Raw genomic sequence first — 24,952 nt, 5'->3', positions numbered from 1 at the left:
AAAGCACAACCTCCTCACATCCAACTGGAAAGATAATTCAAAGTGCCTGCCATGAGCAAATTAGTTGTGTCGCCCCAGTGGTTTTTGGTTAGTCTACAACAGGGAGGACCACGCCGTGTGTCCGCAGCATTCTGCGCCCTTACCTGTTTGCATTATGATAACAGCCTGCAGGCTTTGTAATCAAATGGACGATAATTTAGTGCACGGTGCTGGCTGCAGTTTAGACAAGTGCAAAGACCATGGTAAAATACAGTCCAAGTCAACTGTGTGTGTGTGTGTGTGTGTGTGTGTGTGTGTGTGTGTGTGTGTGTGTGTGTGTGTGTGTGTGTGTGTGTGTGTGTGTGTGTGTGTGTGTGTGTGTGTGTGTGTGTGTGTGTGTGTGTGCGGATGCCCCTCTCACTCTCTCTCTCTCTGTATATAAAAGTGTGGCAAGCAAAGCACGCGTTTTAGAGAACATTGAAACCAGCATGTTCACACGTTTGAGAAACGATGCCGTCGTTTATAAGATAGCGTTTTTATTGATAATGTTTAGCCAAAGCTAAAAGTCGATAATACACATCGACGTTCATGATCAGGGAGAACAATTGCACAATAATATTGATAACACTGTTGTAGAACAACGAGACGTACTTCCATATGATAACAAATCCTGGATGAACAGTAAGCATTTTGTTATGGAAGACAAGGTAAGGGTGACCAGCGAAATATATATATATATATATATATATATATATATATATATATATATACATATATACACACACACACACACACACACACACACACACACACACACACACACACACACACACACACACACACACACACACAAACACACACACACACTTTATTTAACCATAAAGAGAATTCAATCTATTTTACAAGAGAAACCTGGCCAATACAGCATCTAAACATAACAATTACTTTTAGTAATTAATATAATCAAACATTTTTTCAATGTTTTTACGTTTGTCTAGACAGCAGTGTTTTAATTGCCCAGTTATACAAGAACTGCACAACAATAACATAGGTGCGTGTTCAATAAAGGAAAATGTTCTGTAAAAATGCGTTATTCACCAACACATTTATCACAGGTGAACCCACATTTTCTGTCATGTGCAAAGATGATCTCTAACGGTAGAAAGATAAAAGCAGATAGGAGACTACAATTTGGCATCTCAATATATTCTTTCCGCATTCGATTGGCCTGTGACATAAATTCCACGTTACGTTTTGCCAACATGCTCCATATTGCAAACACCCAACAAGAATCTTTTTTTTAAACTGTTTTTTTCCCTCCATAAATCTAAATGGTTAGAATGTGTAGGAAATGATTCTGACCACAAACCCACCGCTTAGTTGTTTCCAACATTCGCTCCTCTATCTTCAGATGTGTTATCTGTACCATCGTTAAACAGTACAACTGTAATCATGTGTGATTCAGACACGTTTGTGAATGCAGGCCTGCTTTGAATATGTTGTCCTTGCCTTTGAAAATGAACTGCACACACAGACAGAGGGACACGCTGGCGTGCACTGGTCGCACAAATCAAATGCGAGAACACGAGCACGCCCACATGGCTGCTGTAAAGTCAGAGGCTCTGATGGAGGGTTTGAAATTTTGGCAATACACCTGAATAGGACAGCTGTTAAATCGCTCTAATCTTTTATGAAAAATGTTTTAAAATATGTGGAAAACTATTCAATCAGTAAAAACCAAAATCCTGATGCGACATTAACAGACCTTTCAACGAACATGTATGTCCTTGTAAATGCTTTTTTTCTCCAGAGAATTAAAGTAACGATATATATTTATGAAATGAAATTCTATTAAACCAGTGTTGAGTTTTTATGTACAAAAATAAACCGCATATGCGTCTTATTTTGCATTGAGCCTGAAACAGACACGTTCATAATTTTGTCTCATTGAGCTTCAAGCACCTTCTCGGCAGCAGCAAATAGTGTTTGTATTATTTTCTCTTTTTCATGTGAGTGAATGAATGTTGAGCTGAAAACGCACAGGCCTCCCACAAGACCTGTCACTGGAGGAAAGGCAAGCGGGTCCTTGACATGGCTTAAATACTCCGTTATATTGTGTTGTAAACTTTAATATTCCAACTATAATGAGGATTAAACATGAAATTCCCTGCATTGAATTTAGATTTCATAAAACGGAGCAACAGTGCCACTGGGCTCTTGACTCGATGCTACATTCCAACGCTCTTTAGTAAGTTTGAATATATCAATATCGTCAGTGTGTGCGAATCAGTTCAGTTTCGTGCATGGGCCAGCACCTTTGATCGTGTTTACTGTATTCGTGTTACAATTTACACAATACTTAAATATCAATCGTTGGAAAAAACAATATGTGTTTACGTTTTGGCTTCGGACGGGGTTTTGAACTTTGAGGTGAATTTTAAACTCCCACCACAATGCTGGAAACACCTAAATCTTTTTGACGGAAGAAGACAAAATGAGACTACTCAACTTTTAGAAAGATCTTCTGTTTACAAATAAAGCCCCGCATTCAGTGTAATTTTACATTCTTCTGGGCAGCAGCTAGTCCGAGACACAACACGTAAGCAAAATACAAATACGCCAGTTAGGTTGTAAAAGTCGCATCGAAAATGAATGCAAAACAACAGGAAAAAATATGACCGCTGTACAGGTAAGATAGCATCTGTCTATTAGGCTGAAGTATATTATTTTGATAGCCAAAGACAAAGAAAACGACAATGAAAAACTTTATTTTTTAAGTATTTGTATTTTTAATTTGCTTTCCAACCAAAATATTAAATGTGTTAAATGATAAAAGTCCAGTGTTACATCCTTTATTTTGCAGAAGAGGATAAGATAGACAGCCATGTGCTGCTTCGTGCCTAATTTCAGTCTGGTTAACAATAAGATTTGATAAAGCTGTACATGTGTTTGCTTCATTCGTTTCAAGTCTGCTGATTTTTTTTTTTTTTTTTTTTTTAGCTCACACGAAGAATCAGAGTATCTAAATCAACAGCAGGCTAACGTGGGAGTAATTCTGCATAGAGCAGTAAAACACTGGAAGATTTCCACATGCTTCAATTTAGCAAGCGTTTACTTTTTAGTATATACGTCACATCATATTTTTGACATTTCTTTTAATCTACAACTTGCATGACTACACTGCTGTAATTTTGAGATATAAACTACACAGCTACAGTCTGCTTACCTGGCTAAATCTGTGGCAACAACAAATCAAATCGATGAAAACAAACCAAAGTGCATCCTGTTTAGTCACAAATCCTCCGTGTCCTTGCCTCTGCAGCCCAGCCGCCGGGGCCAAAAGCAAGTCAGTGTGAACGTTTAAAGTTGGATAGAGTTAAAATGTTCAGAAACCTCGCACCAAGTGTGTTGGGAAGATTCCTGTTGCAACAGCAGCAGCAGTTCTTTGTTCTTCCTGGTGTAGGCCTGCTAGTCTGACCTGGACGCGCCGGTAGGTGGCGCTCTTGCTCCATCAAAAACCTCTCGGCGTCTCCAACTTGACCGCGCTGACGTCACGGCAGTCTGGAGCATCAAGGCCACTTCCACTCCGCTATTGGTCTGAAACTCACATGACATGTCTCCGAGCATCCATAATTTTGTTACTGATATTTTTGCACCCCCTTCCAAAAGATGTCAGCATCTTACTGTCCCGATTCTCCCGAAGAAATCCCGTAGTTCAGAGCTTCTGAACACACAAAGCGATTATTTTATTGCTATAAATGCAATTATGTCATGTCCGAATAACATAGCGCACGGTAACTTCCTGATGGATTCCTTAATGGGAGGATCATCTTCCTTCAGGGGTGAGGGTTATTCCAGCAACCCCGGAATGTACATCCACTCAGCTGCAGAGTACGGATATTCAGTGATGAGAAATTTGGGGAAGGTTGGACCATCTGCACTCTCCAAAACAGACGAGCTCTCGCCGGGCGGCGTCTCGCCCGGCGGCTTCCAACAGGATGCGCCGTACCTGTCAGCGCAGCTGGCCACATGGACCCCGGGCTCCAAGTCCAGCAGGGGCGAGCAACCTGTTGCCCCGTGTTTACAGCCCTGCTCCTTTCCATCGGGCAGCGTTAAAGAGGAGGCGTTTTGTTGCCTCTATCAGGATGACAGCAATAAGGGGAAACAGACAACAGAGGCAGCCACTTACATCCGGCTCGGGGACAATAACTGCCGGCCCGAGCAAACTGCCCAGCGCGAGCCCGGCGGCTGTTTCCAGGTGTACGGCGGAGAGAGGCCGCAGCAGGACGAGCAGCAGTTCCCCTCCGGCTTCTCTTTGACCCACTTGGCGACATCTGTTGAATCAGCAGCAGAATCGACAGTAAGCTGCGGCAAATCTGCCCAGGAGACAGCGAGAGAAGTTTCAAATACAGATGAGATTCAGAGCAGGAAAGAAGAGAAGGCCAAGAGTAACAGCTGCTCAGATAACTCGGACGTGGAATTAAAAGGTAGACTACTGCTTTACGCCCCCTCACCCCCTCCCCGACACACGTGTAGGCCTACACGTACACACACGCACATACATGCACATACATGCATACATGCACAGTTACAGTTCAACTTAGCATAAACATTCAAGTGAACAGATTTGTTTTGGATAAAACTGGGCAGCATGTGCATGAATATGTTTTCTGCACGTGCATGTTGTGTCTGTGTGCTGATGATGTTGCAGGCGTGTGTTTGAATCATATGGGATGTAGCCTATGGGCGTGTGGCTGCCTGGCCTAGCAGGGGTTATGATTCTCGTGGCATTTAACACCTTCCTATTAATGTGAGAATGTGAGATGGGCCGTTATCATTGAAATAAACACGCTCTTCCTCTCTCACACACACACGCACAGACGCTTTAGACACAAAAACACAAAACCGCGCAAACATGCAAACACACACTAATCTCTTCCCAGTAAAGAGACATTTACATGAACAAAATTACAGTTTTAAAAACAGCAATTGTAGATCAAATTATTAAGTTACTGTTCAAAACTGTTTTGGTTTCTCTGTTTTTGCGTATTAGAAAATATTTCTCTGCAAGACACGTAAAACACCTTTTAAATTTATGACTATATAACATCCGCGTGAACGTGACATTTCATAATAACACGCTTTAGTTTTGACAAGATTATTTCCAATTCTATTTTTTTCCTCCTTCGTTTCTGCGCGGGTTTCTGTGCCTTAAGCCTGGAAGCAAAATCCTGTAATTATAGATATTTTCATGTTAAAGTATGGCAGCCGTTAAAATAGTATTTATGTGAAAGGATTACGATTTAAAAATTATTTATTATGTCATATTATAAATATTATCATTTGCAATGTTTTTATTAGCCTATGTATATTTTCATTTTACATTTCATTTTGATTTAAAATTAACTGAGCGAGCTACATGGCAACAAACTTTTTGTTATTTAATTGTAACTTTAGAACAGTCTATAGTAAAGCATTGGGTGTGTGTGAGTGTGTGCTTAAGTTGTATGTGCCCTGTTTATCCCATAACAAATTAAATGTATCGGAAATTATTAAATGTGGACCACACACTGAATGTTCACATAATCAGTTTTGTGACGTGTGTGTGTGGGTCTGTGTGTGTGTGTGTGTGTGTGTGTGTGTGTGTGTGTGTGTGTGTGTGTGTGTGTGTGTGTGTGTGTGTGTGTGTGTGTGTGTGTGTGTGTGTGTGTGTGTGTGTGTGTGTGTGTGTGTGTGTGTGTGTGTGTATGTCTGTCTATCTGTCTGTTTTGGTTGTGTTGGCAGTTAAATGCGTCCTCTCAGGAGTCTAATCACATAACATATTAACTAAATTGGCCAATTTTATTATGGGCTTTTTATTTTTTGTTGGCTTCGTTTATTAACTCCTAATTATAGCGAGGCGTTTCTTTCTTTGTCTTTGTCTTTAATCTTAGTTTAATCTGCTATTTATATAGCATGAAACCTAATTTTCTAATGAAATGAATCTTGTGATAAAAAACCCACAAAAAACAAACAAACAACAACAACAATACACACACACATACACACACACACAAACACACACACCGGCGCCCGTGTAATAAAAAACTTATGAGTCTAAGGTTTCGCATAGACAAAAGAACCGCCTCAGTCTCACTTGATCTGACTGTAATTGGATGTCATGCAAAGCAATTTGTGATCAGTAAAATCTGCTGTAAAACGTCAGATGTAGAGTCCACATGCAGGTAAAGCTGTTCTCACAGAGCATTCTTTATGATATCATAAATGGGTGTGTACATGGCACCCAGTGGTGGAGGCTGTAAAGCTGCAGAGGAACTCTGCACAAAAATGACCACGTGGATTTTCCCGCAGTTGCTCATTATTGTACTTTTTCTCGCTCCTTTAGATGATTCACCCGCGGAAAAGACAACAGGAAGCTGGTTGAAAGCCAAAAGTGGAAGGAAGAAGCGTTGTCCATACACAAAGCACCAGACGCTGGAGCTGGAGAAGGAGTTCTTGTTCAACATGTATCTGTCTCGGGAGCGCCGCCTGGAGATCAGCCGGAGTATCAACCTGACCGACAGACAGGTCAAGATCTGGTTCCAAAACAGACGCATGAAGCTCAAGAAGCTCAACAGGGAGAGTCGAGAAAGGGAGCAGAGTGCAGTTTACAACTATTCCTGAATGCACTTTTAGATATTTGCACATTTACACACACACATACACTGATACACATGCATACTCTCACATACATATGACTGGCACAGATATAGACAGACTTGCATGCCTCATTTTGTTGTGCTTCCAATAATCATGTATACATTTTTTTGGCCTTCATTTGCACGCACCACACACTACGTACACAGCGTGCCTTCCCAAATGGACAAAAAGCTGCAAATTGCAGACAAAACTTGAGTCCCACTTGCAGCAGCTCTGTAACGTGAGGCATTACTCTGTGACTATAATTATATTACAACACAAAACAAAGGAAAAGAGGAAGAAATCTCATGCAGTCTATAAATACCCAGTGGCACGTAAAACAGTTTCACTTTTGTTGAGCTATAACTAATGTCTTGCCACTTGTGTGCTGCTTCTTCGTTGGTGCCTGTGGCATTTTTGTGCCGTGTAAGGTGCATGCACAAGATGACATTAAGCTATGAAATGGCAAACGATTGCAAAACAATAAAAAGGAGGGAAAATGGATTGAGGCTACCAACTTTGTCCTTCCCCTGGCATAGTGGTGGAAATGAGAGGGAGGGAGAGACACTGCGGATGGAAGACGGAGATCACAGCAGTTTTAATAGAAGTGAGAGACCATAACGTTGATTTAAATATTATCCAGGTGACCACAGTAAGTCAAGGTCATAAAATTCTAATGTCAGGTTCGCCCTGGAAAGCGTTGGGGGTGGATTTTATGATCTGCAAATATAATGTGCTGCAGCAGTAAAGATGCGTTTAAAGGTGTGTGTGGAGGAGGGCTAATCCACACAGCAGAGACTTCAATGTGCAGGACCCAGCCGGTGGAGGCGCTGGGTTGGAAGGAGCAGCCGCCTCTGGCCAGGGATAATGGAGCTTCGTGGGAGCAGGAAGATAAGGAAGATGGAGGATAACGGCGTGGGGAGCCTTGTGGATGCAGGAACAATAATAATAAGAACAAGCGTCACGGCAAACACGTGGATACGAAAGCGCACCTAGAGGACGTCTGCAGGAGGCAAGAGAAGGTAGGACTGGTGCTTTTTGTTCCTGTTTTGGATAATGTGTCACGCAGAGCTGTCAGGGGAGCATGCTTGACAGCTCGTGCATCACGCACTGCGCATGCCGGCTCTTGCTGGTAGTTTATATAAAGTTGTTTTCTATTAATAAATCAGTATTGCTGATTGCTATTGTTTCCCTCCCCCAACCCCCCTCTCTTGGACTGTAATATTTCTTGATTATTATTTTGGCATCATATCTCTGGAAAAATAGTGTGGCTGAAATTTCAGAATCATTTACTGAACAGCTGTAAAATTTTGATGCTAAATGTTATATATGTACATGTTTGTATTGTTGGTAAATAAGTCAACACATGCAGGTTATTTAAATGTCAAATGTATTTACAAAAAAGGGTATCTTGATTGCAGGTTAGCAGTGTGTCTTCTTTGTCGGTACTTGCCTTTTCTCTGACGAATAGAGCACATCCTTACACGGCTTTTGAATGTCTTTTTCTTTCCATGGATTTTATCCCTTTTGCGCGAAGCTGGAGCGTGGTTTAGGTAGTTTCATGTTGTTGGGGATGGCTTCCTGGCTCGGCAACAAGAAACTGCCTTGATTACGTCAGTTCGTCTTCATCAAGGGCACAATTTCCGCTGAATTACCGCTTGTGGTCACCCAAGTCCCCGCAAATGGCATTGTAAATGAACTGAGCTGCAATACCTTGGACAGAGACGCTTTCTTTCTGTGCTGTTGTTTTTGTGGTGGGCTGTAAACGCTTGTGGGGCTCTCACAAGGAGAATAGGTTGTTAAGAATAGGGTAAAGTTTGAGACTGTGCTCTATTGCATCTGTCATCACTGGCTGTCGACTACGGTTTCAGGGCTAGTTGCTTTATGATGATATGGATAGATCGAGGAATGAAAAGATACACAGAGACCAGATAGAAAAATGTCAATTTTTTGGGTCATTAATTTCTTTCTGACTTGCATCTGGGTCTTTAATAGGAAAATTGATGCGTATTGCTGTTCCTGTTGCCTTATCTGACGTATCTCTGCTCTTGGCTGCTAATGCGCGACTGTGTTTTGTTAAAAGCTTAATACCAAAATGCCATGACATTTTAATTTCCAAATGGCTGATCAGTGTCGCACTGAAAAGCTAAAAGAATACTTTGCATCTTCTGATTTAGAATAACGCTTACTTTGTTTATGAATGTTTCCAGAGGCTTTAGCACTCTGACGGAATTGATTTAGTCATATTCTGCTCTTAGGCAGACTAATTTCATCCATCAAATTTCTGGATAGTCCCTCTTTGTGCATTGAAGAACTCAACCCCTTTACCCTGTACTTGTTCTTTGTCTCTATTGTTGGGAAAACCTGAAGTTGAGGATAATTTTTCAATATTTGGCTCATTAGGAACCTTTTTTCTTTCTTTTTATAATTCATCGCACGATTTACATATTAAAGTGTTCTGTTTTTCACGTAGTGAGAATGTAATGCTCTCTTAGCATTACATTTCAGTGGTAGACACAGTATAAGATTGCTGGATATGATTGACTAGTTTTGAATTGCTTGCATATATGAACAGACCTTATTTGTTTTAAATTATTATTGCACTCCAGGATAAGGGTGATCATGGTACAGGATAAATCAAGCCATCGCTCAATGTATGTTTTTATTCAACAACCTAGTGATATTGTGATTAGTGATGCATTATCGTGGTTAAGTTTACAAAATGTGATACAAAATAGTAATCCTATTTAAAATAGACTGAAGAAACGTTTTCGTGTTTTCTGCAAGGAAATTCTGTGTCCGATCTGGTCTCAATCGCGTTATTTCCCCCCCGGCCCCGTTATTTAGGCATTAGTACCACTGGAAGAGACAGTCTAGAATCCAAAGTCACTTTCATTCAGCTCTGTGAATTAGTGTCTCCCTTGGAATGTATCACTGACAAAGACTTTACAGCACTGGAAACAGCCCGCAGAGCCGACTCACCCTAAAACCATATACACATAAAGTCATTTATTCCACTTTGTTGTGGCGCACAGGAACTGCAGCCGTTCTTTGGACAGCCACATCCTTAGGACAGCTCAGGATGTTGCTGACACTGGCATGATCAGACATAAACCAAACATGCTAAAGACTTTTCTGATATGATTTGTCCTCTTTTTGCATTTGCCTTCGTGTATTTTTCTTCTTGAGACACTGAAAATGAGAGTCTCGTACTTTACTTTTGAGGATGATATAAAATAGCAAGACTGCATTTAGGCAATGATCGCAACTGTATATCCATGGCTTTTTTTTTTTTAAATAACTCAGACTGCTTTCACGAAAATTCGTATGATCACGTAGTACTTTCAGATAAATATATTTAGATTATTGCTTTTTGTTTGCTGGTTTTTGTTGTTTCACCACTGACAATTACAACTGCATGAATAACACCTGCAGGGCATACCCGTATTATCATCTTAGATCATTAAATTACTTCTTTTCAACATTATTATGTAAAATAAAACTCAGGCTTGCTTTGGATGATTAGAATTGCTTCTATTGGCAGGGACTAAATTCCCGTCATTCTTAATTACGTGGAGTTTCAGTTAGAGCTTTGATACTAGGACAAAAACAAGCACCCAAAATGACTTATTTCCCCATAAGGTATCACAATTCTTATAAAAAACCATAAGGAGGCCTCATGATGAAAAACGAAGTAGGACAGAAATTGCTCAATGTGCAGTAAGCCCACTTCCCATGAGAAGACTGATCGTGTTTTCTTTCTGTCCTATCGTTTTTGATTATGAATGCTTTCGAGACACATTGGTGGTCAAAAGATGTGAATAAGCATTATGAAGTGAGATTGTGGGAATTTTCTTATCCTGTGAGAAGCAGCTTTTATCTCGGATGGACAACTTTCTAACAGAGTTCGGTCATTGCAGCTCATGGCCTTTCAGAACATCAGTGTGACTGGGTTGTGTATCTGGTCAGCACATGGCCATTTAAAAATAACTCGATATTCCGCTTGAATTTTCCATACATGCAGACTACTTGCACGGACCATGTTTGGAACAGATGTCACATTGGTGAACCACTGTAGGAAAACTTACTGTTAGCTTGCCTGTTTGATCCTGGATTTGCTGTGTTGACTTCGATCATGTGACAAAATCAGAAGAGCTGTCATAATTCGAGTGCATTATTTGTTGGGACTATTTTCTTGTTTTCTCGGATACCGACACTCAAAAACATGACATAAACATAATAGAAAAGCTATTTTATTTTTTACACAAGTCAGCACACTTCTAACAAATCACAGACACGTCCCAACATTTCCCATCTGAAATTGTTTATATACTTTTAATCTTCCCAGCAACAGCGCGGTTGTGCTGGGAGTAAATGTGAAGGGCGTTGATTCCCTTTTGGAGCCAAAAATAGTCAAATTTCTCTTTAAAATACATTATATAATATCATAAGCCTGCCGAGCGGCCTTTTAAGTTTTTCATCGTGAAATCATTCATTCATTCATACTCAAATTACGTGTCAGCCTATTTAGTACATATATTTTCATTTTAAAGAGCTCATTGCATTAAAGAAACATGTAATACGTTTAATAAAAGACTCTGTTATGAGTGCAGTAAGCCGAAAAATAAATGTTGTTGGTAGTCATTTCATCCTTAAATGATGTTTCAGTGCACTGCGGCAGCGTCAATACACCCAGCCACGGATGTGGCTCACTGTCAGGTGTCCCTCAGCGTCCACTAGAAATCTATTTGTACTTTGTACGAATTGGGTTTATCTGAAACAAAACTAAAATTTTCCTCCCTCATAAACAGGAGCTCGTCAGCTCATCTTTTGAGGCATTCTGCACAAGTGCATCAGGGGATGTTGTTACCGTTACTGATTCATTGAGGAGTTATACTTATACGAACTGTTTTTAAATTTGAGACTCTGCACGAATCCACCACAGCCCATAAATGCCAGTCCAGCCTCACGAGAGAACTTAGCCTGTAACACGCATGTGTGACCACATGACCAATGCGCAGTGGCAGTGTAAAGATGAAGAAATTCTGAGAGGATCGTGATACTTTGCTGGTGGTTTTGTATAAAACTCAATTCAAGCGACTTGATGTCAACCTGATTCCATGAATATCTTCATATTTGAGCATAATCCTGAATTGTTTTATTTGTTGATTTTTTAAAACTCTCTGAGCATGCATTTAAGAATAAAACTCCGACTATCCGAGTGGTCGGATATCTCCATTGGTTGCTTGGCTTTACGTGTAGCAGTTTTGAATAAAGCTGAACAAAAACAAATGTGTGACAGTTTAATATAGTGCAAAATGTAGACATGGTACGATTTGCAGAGGAAACCGTGGCATGCATATTTTATTTGCACATGTAAATCTATTTTTGCGGCTTTATTGCAAAACCGCTACGTTTTGCGTCCAACCAAAGCAGCTTTAACCCATATTCGTTGCTTAATTTATACAGCCGGAGGATAAAGGCTGTGATAGCTGCTTAGAATGTGAACCCTTTCGAGAAAAAGTGTTTTTGGAACAAAAACATTATATTAATTCTAAGATGTTTCATTTCATTCTAAACTTCAACACGATTAGTGTTTCTTTCTTTACGTTTTAATAACGGGTCCCGATGGTATTTTGTGCAAAGAAAAATGCCTGTTTCCTGCTGTTTGATATAGCACACAATTTTTGAATGAATCATTGAAGAAAACAAAATATGTATTATGAAACGTTTCTGCAATGCGTCATTTTTGTGTGTGTTGTTTTGGGCAGTAAGCTATTATCTCAAATGGTCAAGCAATGATAACTTTAGGAATTAGAAACACACGGCTTGTTTGACAGAATAACATTTTTTATTAAAGAACATGAATGTGTAAAAATATGTGAGGTAGATAATGTACACAGCAAAATTACCAGTGTTAAAATGATGCATACAACCCAAACTATGTATGTGCATGTGTGTCTGTGTGTGTGTGTGTGTGTGTGTGTGTGTGTGTGTGTGTGTGTGTGTGTGTGTGTGTGTGTGTGTGTGTGTGTGTGTGTGTGTGTGTGTGTGTGTGCGTGTGTGTGTGTGTGTGTGTGTGTGTGCGTATGGGTGTGTTCGTGCGTGTGTGTGTGTATATATACATATAAATACAGACAGAGATGTTACTATACATATATATCTATATATATAGTTAATGGGATTTATAGGATGAAAAATAGGATAAAGCATCTATATGGTGTAAGGGTGTCGTAAATGGACAGTTAAATATGTTTTAGCAGTTAAATAAACACAGAACAACAGTATCATTAAATTAAAAACAAACAAACAAACAACAAACATACAAAAAACGTTTAAAATTGGCTATTTCAAACTGTAAATCTTGTAAGAATTTGTATCTATTTTATTGTAACCATGTGGCAAAGTATTTAACGGGCTCACACTTGTTCCTTCATTAGGACGCACCAGGACACCGTTTGGCGTTATCCGGGTTAAGTTCTGGTGTCTGGCCTTTTAAATTTCATGGTTGAATCTGAACTCAGCAGCAAGGACAAACATGACACACAGTAATTACAGATGACCCCAAAATATTGCGTATTATTGAATTATCAAGCGTTAGACTGTATTTATAATGGTGAATTTGAACCAATCACTCACTTATTCCTTGACGTTTTGTGATAACAGAGATGAATTCAAACACCCAAAACAGATTTCTTCTTTCTTTTTTTTCTTACAGATTTTCTGTACAAGTACACTCATGCCTGTTGTTATCAGTTTAAAGGTGGGATTTATGTTGACAATTGACATTATGGTGTCTCGTGTCTTCAAATTTATGGAACTTCGTGAGAGTGAAGTGGGACTTTTTTCTCCTCAATGCAGAATATTGATTTTACTTCTGCACAAAGCATCTTAACATGTCCGCACAGTCTTATTCAGATTTCTTATCTGTGATGTTGGCTCCTTTTTTTAAAAAAAATAAACAAGTTGTTGGTTTTTTTTATCGAGTAAACAGGGCCTATTTCCGCAATAAATGTACTCATGAAAAAAGGAGCGTTTGTAATATAATTTTCACCCAAAATAGTCGGCAACTCTAAACAAACGTACAAAAGAACACGATGGAAGTAAAAAAGACGTGCATGGACATGTTAACATGAAGCGTGTGCAGCTTTTACAATTTAATAATTCATCAGCTTTGTTATCCAGCTATCCAGACTGCACAAATGTATACTCTTTAAGTAGCTGTGGATGTCTGATTGTTCTCAGTGACGCTGGTGCCGTATTCCTCCTTACTCACTCTGCATTAGTACTGTGTCATTGTGGCGCTGCATCTCTGCTGCGGAGTTCAGAGTTGTTCAATAACTGACGGACTATTTTAGTATATTACATGGAAAAAGAGTGAATTCATGCTTTTGGACACAATAATACCATCTTTTCCTCTATTTGGTCTTTTTTATCGAGCCCTTTAACAAGTCCCTTAACCTCTTCTGCTTCTTTCTTCGGCCTTTCTGCTTTCATAAGAATTTGTTTCTCCATATACACAACTGTGGAACTTGTATGTCGCGCGGGGATCTGGGATGCAGCCTTATTAACGACACGTTTATGAACAATCAAATGGTCCTCGTTAAAATTTATTGGTGGGCATAAAAACATGAACGGTCACTAGCCGAATATAGCCCGCTGTAGTGCTGGTTGTCTGGATTTGGTATTCCCTCCTCTACTATCTCCACAAATCCCAGTTAATAAATATTTACTCCTCTGGTCGTCCTTAAAACGATGAAAACTTTATTATTGGAGTATTCTGCGTGCTGTATTTCAATTACCTCTGCACAATCCAGTCTAGATGTAGCAATGAAAGCAGTGCTCTGTGCTTTAGCATTGCGCACTATTCCACAGAAAAGTAAAAACTCTTAATTTGATCAAATACCACAGGTCTGATGAAGAGAAAAGGAGCCCGCGATTCATAAAAAGCGTTTACCAAAATAGTATCCATTGCGATAGCTTGGAAGCACGGTAGATTTCGCCTGACAGAGATTGATTACAACATGAAATAGTTCCTTGGTTTTATGTGCGCAGGTCTGCACTGCGACTGGAGAGAAAAACCCGCCTCTAGCTTTTGAGGATGCATATTTTCTGTGTAAAAGAAACATTGTTGTTAAAGTTACCTCTTTACGTCCAAAGAAAAGGGCTAAAGAGCGTGTTCTTTAATCCCATTTATGTGCAATGGTATCCACGGATAAGTGGCGCATTGATCCACTGTACAATTTTTGTGGGGGTAAATATAATCACGTGTCACTGAGGCGACCAATAGCAGCAAGGGAAGCGTTGAGAAATAATTACCTGCCTTGATTGTTCTATGGCTAGATAAAAAAGTACACATACACTCCATTTAATAAACGGATGCATGTAAAAGAGTCAGGGAGGCTTCGACATGTCGACCACGGGTCCCATAAGTAATTATTATGTGGATTCCTTGATCAACCATGAAAACGAGGATGTCCTTGCTGCAACTCGGTTTTCGGCGCCCGGTTCGCACCCAGCCGGCCCTCGTCCGACGTCCCTAGTACCGGAGTGTGCGGACTTTCCTTCCTGCAGCTTCGCACCCAAGCCACCCGTCTTCTCCACCTCCTGGGCCCCCGTTCACTCCCAGTCATCAGTGGTTTACCATCCATACAGTCACCAACCTCACTTAGGCACAGACTCGAGGTATATGCGGTCATGGCTGGAGCCCATATCCGGCGCAGTGCCTTTCCATGGCTATCCGGGGAACGGCAGGCACTACGGGCTGAAGCCCGATGCCTTTCCGGAGCACAGAGCCGGCGAGTGTCTCAGCTCGAGCGGACGGACCTACACGGATTATATGTACTGCTCATCCACTGACGCGCGGGACAAGACGCAGCAGAGTCTCCCCTCTCCGGAGTCGGAGCTCCTGACTTCGGGGAAACATAAAGAGGAGAAGCCGGAGCTAGATCCCAGTAAGTTCAAGCTCCTGCGGGTCTTTTACAGCCAAGAGGGGAGGCTGGTTTTGGCTTGTGTGGAGCTTGCTTTCGCTAAGGGGCATTTTATCGTCCTGCATAAAATGAAATTATAAGCTGCTTCTTCCTTCCTCTCAGCTTAGTTCTGAATCGCTTGTGTTAAGGGGAAAGCTTTAGGAACTATAAAAGACAAATGCTGCTAGGCTAATATTGGGGCTATAAAACCAGACGGGGTTGTAAACATGGACTCAAACCTATACAGGAAGACGTTGAATTTGGTTGGATGTTGCATAGCCTTAAAAAACATGCAAGGTGCTCATTTAAAGTGAACACCCCGAACCGACATACGAATCTGGTCATAAGTAAATGCCACATGCTTCATTTTTTACGACTATATCCTGACCCCGTGCCATTAAAGACGGCACATCAAACCGCATAAGCTGACTTTCAGTCTTATATTGTTTTATGTATAGGCCCATCCTGTGAAGAAAACCCACATTTCAGCTCAGTTTGATCCCCCTTTGGTGAAATACAAGATTCGTCCACATAATAGTGAGAGGATTACATGTATACAGTCACAAATGAGAATTTACCCTCGTCTTTGGGTCCAAAACAAATTCACATGACTCCTCCAGCCAACTTGAGGAATGTAGGGACATAGTCGAAGACTTTCACCACGGACCTGTAAAGGCTTGAACCACGGGCCATTTTATGGGCCAATAAAGTGAATAAGCGCATTGAGAATTTTACGACGGTACTACTCACAAAGTTGAGGGGACAAGAAAGCAAATCAGCCGAGGCTGTGTCAGTATAAGCCGGAAAATCTTTTCTTAAAATGTCTCATGTCAGTTAAGGGTTTTATTTGAACTCTGAACCCGTGTGATATTTAAAATTGTTTTCAATGCAATATTATTCAATTAAACCCTCTTACACACTCCGAGTCACTCTGCCTTTTAATGTTGCAGGAATTGTTTTGAAAGTGTCCCTGTTTGCCGCACTGCTATTCTATCTTTATTATTATGGTTTTATTTGCAGATAACCCTGTGGCAAATTGGATACATGCCCGCTCAACGAGGAAGAAGCGATGCCCTTACACAAAGTACCAGACTCTCGAACTGGAAAAGGAGTTTTTGTTCAATATGTACCTTACGAGAGACCGCCGATACGAGGTCGCTAGGGTACTGAATCTGACCGAGAGGCAGGTCAAAATCTGGTTTCAGAACCGGCGAATGAAGATGAAGAAAATGAACAAAGAAAAGACCAACAGCAAAGAACAGTAAAGCGGACTGCAGTGAAAAAACAACCATAATAACCACTAGTGACATGGACAGCACAGATGTACCAAAACACACGGCGAAACACCACCTTTCCTCTTCATATTTATCTCTCTATTGGATTTTGTATTAACCTTAACGTCCAGACTGTTTGATGCTGATTATTATTTTTTAGTGCACACTTATTGTGTCCACCGTTTAAAAAAATGGAAAATAAATAAAAAAAATCTGGCGATCATAACATTCTGCTTTCAATTTTTTTTCTTTTGTAAGAGAATTTAAAGAAGCGCAGATCTGATATGATTACCTGTCCTAAGAAAGAGAATACTTGAATTAATTTGAATTTCAGAAAAAACATAATTTATGATGTGAATGTTTTCTTTCATGTTTATTTCCTTTGTACCGCTCTCGTGCAGGTGTAGTATTTTGTACAGAAACAGAGCATCTGCGAATAGTATGTCTGTCTTGTATTTTGTGATAGTTGTTGCTGTATTTGTGTATCTTTTTTCCCTTTTAATTGTAGCCTACAACTTTAATTAGAGTGTAGCCATAGAGCACTGCAAATATAACCAAAATCAAAAATGCTTGTTTTCTGTGTTCATTGGAGAGGGTGTTTGTGGATTCAGCTGCAACACAGGAAGTCACATCCATATCATTCATAAAAAGCGATGTTCAAATTGGGCAAACTGGGTCTCCAAATTAATAGTGGCTATGCTGCTTACTACAAAGGCAGCCAAGGCCTCAACAAGACAACAATGACCTCTGCAAAGGGTAAAATCGAGTCGTCGGAGCTAGCAGTTAATTTAAAGTTTTACAGGTCAACGTTGTCGTGATTATTAATAGTTTTGTTACAAATGGAGGTCTTTCTTACACTTAATATACCTTTACCACTCAAACATGCTATTACCAGACATGTTTTGCCATTTAAAATATTTTCCAAAAGTCATAGTTAAAAATTGTAATAATAGAAACATCTCTGAAATAGTAAGATGTATTTAAACATTTGTCATCACATGATTTCAAAACCAAAAAAAATACCAAACATGGGCCACATGCTATAAATTTTAAGCACACGCATTACTTTTTTTTTTTTTTTTCACGTTATGGCACTCGTGCTTTGAGTTTGATGACGGCATACATTTTCCAGTTCTCCGCAAGCAGAAAATCTTCCGACAAAATTTCAGCTGCTAACTTTCAAGCAAGAGACAATTTCCCATGTCCTGCATTTGTTTCCTGGGATAGGTCTAAATTGCCTTTTTGTGGTGGCAAACAATACAGACAGGATGCTGTAATTTCAAAGCCCAATCCAGTGCATTTCCGCTCATCTCGAGAAAAAAATGCCAGTTTTACAGCCCCTGTTGGAGCTCGGCTGTTTGTCTCAAATGCAGACGAACAAAGCAAACTCGACTAACTGGCTAGACGTCTGGGCTAAATTACTTTATGGTTTTAATGGACGGTTGTGGTGGACTCGTTCAAAGGAGAGTCGTGCACACAGCTAAGGGGACTTTTGCCTGATAGGCCAGTTCCTTCCCCCCTGCACTTCATCATAAGAGTGGTAGATTAGCCTACAATTAGATGGGGGAAAAGTCGATGGATATTGCGCATAAATATGAGTGCTGCAGGGCAGTTATTGCTTTTCATAAGTATAGATATTTTACCACAACGGGAAATGATGCTGCAGCGCAACTATTTTTAAGTCTGCAGTAAAATAAAGGATAGTGGTGGCATTTGATAATAGATTTTGGCTGTAAACTGCAGCTTTTACCCCGCTTTATATTGAAAATGTCAGTATACACACCAGAACACATGCAAGGGTTGGAAAAATGGGGAGACCATTTCGACTTTCTTCTCGTGTTTCTGATTGGTGGTTTCATTCTGGCTAGGATCCCATCTCACCACTAGATGACGCTGTTGGTCCATCTTTTGAGCAGGATCCGAACGTTGAGGGGCTATTTTACAGCCCTGTGGCTTGGCTGAAATCTGGAGAGTAACCCACCGATGACAAAGTGACAGATATGCGCACGCACCGCACTTTGTGTAATAGGCCGCAGAAGCAGGTCTCCTGACTGCAGGGGTCTGGTGCCTGTGTCGGGCACAGAATGTGCGTACACGCAAGTTTATTTTCTTTCCTTTATGTTTTTATTCTTTTTCTCAATTAAGGTAATATATTTGGTTATTATTGTCATCCAAAAATTATATTTAGTGTAGGGGATTTCAAAAGTCAATGGCGCTAACGTCGGCATTTTAATTGTCGCCCATGGACTATCCAAAAGAATATATATATATATATATATATATATATATATATATATATATATATATATATATATATATATATATATATATATATATATATATATATTATATGTATATGTATGCAGATCTAATTATAGTTTTGAAAAAGATCTCCAATCTTATACTTTTGTGTGTGTAAAAGTGTGTGTGTGTGTGTGTGTGTGTGTGTGTGTGTGTGTGTGTGTGTGTGTGTGTGTGTGTGTGTGTGTGTGTGTGTGTGTGTGTGTGTGTGCGTGCGTGTTTGTGTGTGTGTACATATATATGGCAGGATTTTCAACTTTTTTTCCCCAAAAAGATATATACTTGTATTTTGATGTCGTGCATCATACATTATTCTTCTAAACAAGTTCCAGCTGGGTAAATGGCAGGGTAATTCTTTGTCTTCTGGCTTTTGATTACTTTTTCATATACAAAGTAATAAACAAAATAATTCAATTATTAGAAACCGGTTGTATAAGAACAAAGAAAATCTTATCAAAGAAATGCCAGAACCATATTTCATCAAACACAATGTTTTATTAAAAGAACTTTTGAAAAATAACACAACAGCACTAAATAGAGATATAAATAACATGAACAGCATAATCAGCAAAAATATAAAACAACAGCTGCTACTTTTAAAAACGATTGCACAATAACAATAATAATAATAATAACAATAATAATAGGAAATACAATTAAAAATCCATTTAAAAATGACAACAACAATTATTTGGCTACCAGGTTGTAACGTTTGCACCAGCAGTTCAAAGTCTCCATAAAGAGATTGGTAATCTGCATATTTATAGAGTGTTAAAGGTCTATAAATTCGCCCAGAGCTTCTTTCATAGTTTACGATGATGTGCATATAACGACAGTAACCCCACGAAAACCACTCTGGCACATTTGGAGCAGAGACCATACTTGTATTGAACTGGGAATCTGCGGTCCTTGATTGCTGCGAAACAGCCAATGTTACATTTTATGAACTCCATGTGGGAGATTTACAGCTTATCTTCGTCAGTTTTACGGGTCAGTATAAGTGGTACATAGCAATCATAGGTCGTGTTTATATTTTAGTGTGACTCTGTTTTGCAGCGCCTGTCACAAACGTTGGTCTTTGCTGGCTGACAACGACGATTATGTTTTTTTTCTTAAGCGAATATTCTACATGCAAGCCAGCCATTACTTGACTTTGTCATTTTGGAGTGTTGCTCCCCAGCTCTTTTGGGCTCAGTAAATGCTGACCTGCTGGAGCCCATTAAAGGTCATCGGTGTCGCAGGAACGTGTAGGCTAAAAGCTTTAAGGCCTAACAAATACCAACTAATAATAGCTAAATCCGTTTATATAGTGGAAAACCTTTTGTTGCTTTTCGTGCAAAGACAGCCAGCGTAACTACAAATTCCCATTACAGTGGGAATGCATCATACTTGTCCTTATATCTTAACCATTTCACAGCTCCATTGGTCAGCTTGTAACGAAACTGCGTGCGATAAACACGGCATTGATCATATTTACAGCCTCTTAGATTGTTGGCTTATGATTAGTGAAGCTTCTCTCAAGGTGGATGTACGTAGGGTCCACGTCTGGCCGGTCATGGAAAGATGAAGGGGTGGGGAGGCGGAGGAGGGTGGGAGCGGTTGGGTGGGAAGCTTCAAAAAAAAGGAAAAAGATAGAAAAGAGCAGCGTCTATGACCGTGCCGGTGGAGCAAGCCAGCTATAACCTTAGCTAACACACATCCAAATCACATGCCATGAGCCCGTTTTGAGGCTGCAAAAACCTGGGGGGAAAAAACACTCACGACTGCGAGAGAAATCCGTGGAGAGGAGAGACTCAGAGAGAGTGAGCTGCCGTACATTGTCCAAAGGGGCAGCGTTTCTCTTAGTTCCGGTTTGTCTGCCTGTGTGCGCTGTGCGAGTTGGGACCCTAAACAAAAGGCTGCCATCATCCTAAAGGAGATATTCTACGGCGAGAGAGCACGTTTTGCTTGATGCTGACAAAACATGAGTTCTTATTTTGTTAATCCTCTCTTTTCTAAATACAAAGGCAGCGAGTCACTGGAGCCAACTTACTACGACTGCAGGTTTCCACAAAGCGTCGCCCGCAGTCACACGCTGGTTTACGGACCGGGAGCAGCCGCACCGGGCTTTCAGCACCCGTCCCATCATGTGCAGGACTTTTTCCACCACGGGACCACGGGGATCTCCAACCCTGGATACCAGCAAAACCCCTGCGCGTTGGCTTGCCACGGAGACGCGACGAAATTTTATGGATATGAAGCGCTTCCGAGACAAACGCTTTATGGTACCCAGCAAGACGCAAGCCTAGCGCAATACCCAGACTGTAAATCGTCGAGCAGCTCTAACCCCGGAGAAGGACAAGGCCACTTAAATCAAAACTCCTCTCCCAGTCTTATGTTTCCTTGGATGAGACCCCACGGTCAGAATCATACAATTATTTCTTATTCTTTCTGTGTTATTCTTGAAGCGCTTCTGTGCGCCAGCGTGTATCTGCTTTGTCTGTGCGTGTTTGTGCATGCTTGGAAAGTATATGACTCAGTATATATCTCTCTCTATATATATGAGTATGTTTCTAAACTATAAAGCAAAATAAGTTAGAGATGGAGCCCATACAACCTGAGCTTCGGGCTGCTGTAACTCTGCAGCACATGTCCATACAGAGTTGATCTCAGAAGTGCCTTTAAAAGCTGAATTACAGATCACAGCTCATAAAAGCTGCACTTTGAAGTCAATTATCGTTCACTGAAGATATTTCACAAACTCTAAACGCACTACGAGGAGGCATGAATCAGTCATAACTGAAAATATGATGATAACATACGAAACATCAGCATGCAGGGTGACAGGAGGGCTAACTGTAACACAGAATACCCCGATTATCCAGAATCTGGGTTTTAGGTGTAATTTCACCCACAGGCCCTATGTGGCTCAGACTCAAACAGCCACATAATCGTAAAGGCTTTGTGGATATTATTATATTCATGGAGCATTTTTTGCTCAGAGTATCAGACTACATGTACTCCACACAGGTGTGAGCTTAATCTTTATCTGCTCATTGATATGGATCATTAGCCAGTCTCACTGCATGTGTCTCTTATCTGATGTGTAGTTTTTGATACTTTACCTCCTTAATATCCCCCCACGTGCATGTGCGTGAATGAAAATATTCACAATACTCCTTGAGATCCTGTTAGAGAGGAAATATTTTCTGCAAAAGTGAATTTCAACTTTACATAAGATGTTTGTGTAAAGTGGAATTGACAGCTTTGGAAATTAAGAACAGTTTTACCTACATGGGTAATATCGTGGATGATATGTAGATTAGATTTATAAGGATTAATGTTACAAAACTTATCAGAAGTAGAATTAAAAGTTGCAACACACAGCTGATCACTTTTGTGAATGCACAAACAGGCAAGTGGCATTTATTCCTTATTAGAAGACTGTTAAGAGTTTAAGGCGTGTTGGGGACTCATTTGCTTTGTGGTGAGGATGTGTGTTGACTGACAAATGTTACTACTAATGGGAAATCTATTTCACTCCACAACCATTCAGAAGAGATTTCTCCGCTTTTTATCAATGTTGTAAAGTTTGGTTGTCACCTTGCAGGGAAAGGCAAATATAGAACTGAATATCGATCATCTGATTTTATTTTTATCTGTTCTTTTCTGGGAGACCGTGCTCTGTCCAGCTAACCTCTGGCTTTATTTTATTTAAGCCCCAGGCAGACGGAACGGGAGGCAAACCTACAGTCGCTACCAGACTCTTGAACTGGAGAAGGAGTTTCTCTTCAACCCTTACCTGACCCGCAAGCGGAGGATCGAGGTGTCCCACGCGCTCAGCCTCACCGAGCGGCAAGTGAAGATCTGGTTTCAGAACAGACGGATGAAGTGGAAAAAAGAGAACAACAAAGACAAGTTTCCGGGTCAGAGAGGAGAGGCTGAGGCAGAGCAGGAGGAAGAGGGAAACGAGGACGGTGAAGGGGAAGAGGCAGAGGCAGAGGCAGAGGAGAAAGAAGCGGAAGAGAAAGAGGAGACCAAGGAGTGATTTTATGGTCCTTTTTATGGTTATATGGCTGAAAAAGAGAAAAAAGAGCTCCCATAAACAGACCAAGAGTCACAAGGAGGCAGAGAGCGTCAACTTTATGACCACCCTTCCATTTTGTCAAGGGGGAACAGGAATCCCACCAATATTGCTGTCATAAATAGACAAAATTCTCCCTTCCCTCGATTGTCCTAACATGATACGTATTACCATTTGGAGAGCTTACACACTCCATTAGCGAATTTTGTTTTGACAGATCTCACCCTTGCACAAAAAGGGCCAATTAAAACGCATGTTAAATGGAAAATGGCTTAGGTATTAAAAAAAAAAACGAATTTGCTTTCTGTATGAAAAGCGTAGCCAAATAAGATCAAAAAACATGACCAACGCCGACCTGTGTTGTAAATAGATCCGAGCCTACATTTAAGAAAAACACAATTTCAGTGTCGCTTCTCCGAAACTGTAGGCCTGTAACTTTAGTAGTGAGTGTTCAGACATCATCGCGGCAGTTACATCGGGGAGCGGGTGGGGGGGGGGAGACCATGTATGAACCACATGTTTTATTATTAGAGTTGTTACTGTTTTACTTGTTTTCATGTGAATGGCCGGCACAAAGACGGCCACTAGCTCCTCAAACATCTTTTTTCTAGGATTACCAGGGAAGTGCAACCGTTTGAAATCCTTTGATGCTACCTAAACCTGGGGAAATTGCAATAGAGATTTCTGAATAAAGAGATTTCATATGGTTTTAGTTTTTAGTGTTCTATATCAGCCTTTTATTATTAAGTTATGTGTGCAGCATTTACCCAGTATACAATAAACACTTGTTGAAGACAATTTGTGAGTCTTGGGAAGACAATTAGCTCAAAGCCAAGCAAGCAATTGTGAGATTGTACCACGGCACTACCTAAACTCAGAGCGCTGTCCTGGCAGAGTTTATATTCCACACAAATGTGGCATCGCTCTGATTTGATTGCAAGCTATTTCCCCAACAACTAAAACTGCCTATAACGCACATTTACTGCGTATGATTATACATGCTACAATTACAACGTCTCTAAAGTGAGGGAACTTTTACTTTCATGTGCTGGTGATATAGCGTAGTTGTTTTGCACTGAATATAATCTTTATGTACGTCTTGTTATATATTGATGTTAACAATATGCTCGTTTCCTGTTGTTTCTCCTGTGAAAGACGGAATTGTGTGTCCCTGCCATTGTTGGTGTAAAATCACAAATAAACAAGATGGCTCACATTGATTTCAGGTTTTTTTTCTTTCTCCCCCATTTATACAGCAAATTCTGTGTTTGTCCAACCCTCATACACTCGTAAAAAAAACGAGATCACCGGGAGCCTATAAGTGAAAGGAAACACTGAGTGTATATCGTTTAATCTGTTTTCAGATGCTGTTGAAATATGGAAAACTCAATTTGACCAACAGCTTTAACATTGGAGCACTTACAGAGGGGACTTGCGATGAATAATTAAAACATTTCAATTAGGATATAGCTAAACCCTCAACAATGTTGATGTTTGATGAAGCTTTCGTACTTTTACATTAACTGGCAACAGCAGGAGGGGGAAAGATTAAGCCATACCTTCATCAACCTAAATTAAACTTTTCAATTTATAACTATGAAAAAAGGCAGATTCATCCCATCTCCATTTCAAGAAAGGCTGCTAAACCCTTTCATAGCACAGCAGCCTACCCTCCAGCTCAAGTCCTA

General features: G+C 40.3%; 3 protein-coding genes across 3 annotated transcripts in view; all 3 read left to right on the top strand.

Annotated features, from left to right (window-relative positions):
• The first annotated feature begins 3,534 nt into the window (after positions 1-3,534).
• Positions 3,535-24,952, top strand: part of LOC133457163 (homeobox protein Hox-C10a-like) — a 55,197-nt gene continuing 33,779 nt past the window's right edge. Inside the window, exons 1-2 of the mRNA XM_061736099.1 lie at positions 3,535-4,466; positions 6,365-7,679. Of these exons, the coding sequence (XP_061592083.1) occupies positions 3,593-4,466; positions 6,365-6,642 (1,152 nt within the window). The 5' untranslated portion in view covers positions 3,535-3,592 and the 3' untranslated portion in view covers positions 6,643-7,679. The remainder of the gene's footprint in view (positions 4,467-6,364; positions 7,680-24,952) is intronic.
• Positions 15,019-17,712, top strand: hoxc9a (homeobox C9a). The gene is made up of 2 exons (XM_061736104.1): positions 15,019-15,611; positions 16,647-17,712. The coding sequence occupies exons 1-2, from the start codon at positions 15,068-15,070 to the stop codon at positions 16,889-16,891; spliced, it is 789 nt and encodes a 262-aa protein (XP_061592088.1). The 5' UTR covers positions 15,019-15,067; the 3' UTR covers positions 16,892-17,712.
• On the top strand, positions 20,884-23,740 carry hoxc8a (homeobox C8a). The gene is made up of 2 exons (XM_061736105.1): positions 20,884-21,600; positions 22,900-23,740. Exons 1-2 carry the CDS (start codon positions 21,165-21,167, stop codon positions 23,226-23,228), a joined length of 765 nt encoding a protein of 254 aa, XP_061592089.1. The 5' UTR covers positions 20,884-21,164; the 3' UTR covers positions 23,229-23,740.

Source organism: Cololabis saira, chromosome 12 (genome assembly GCF_033807715.1).
Source record: "Cololabis saira isolate AMF1-May2022 chromosome 12, fColSai1.1, whole genome shotgun sequence".
Taxonomy (NCBI): Eukaryota; Metazoa; Chordata; class Actinopteri; order Beloniformes; family Belonidae; genus Cololabis; species Cololabis saira.
Note: the sequence above shows the minus strand (reverse complement) of the source record. Positions and strands in the feature narration are given on the sequence as shown.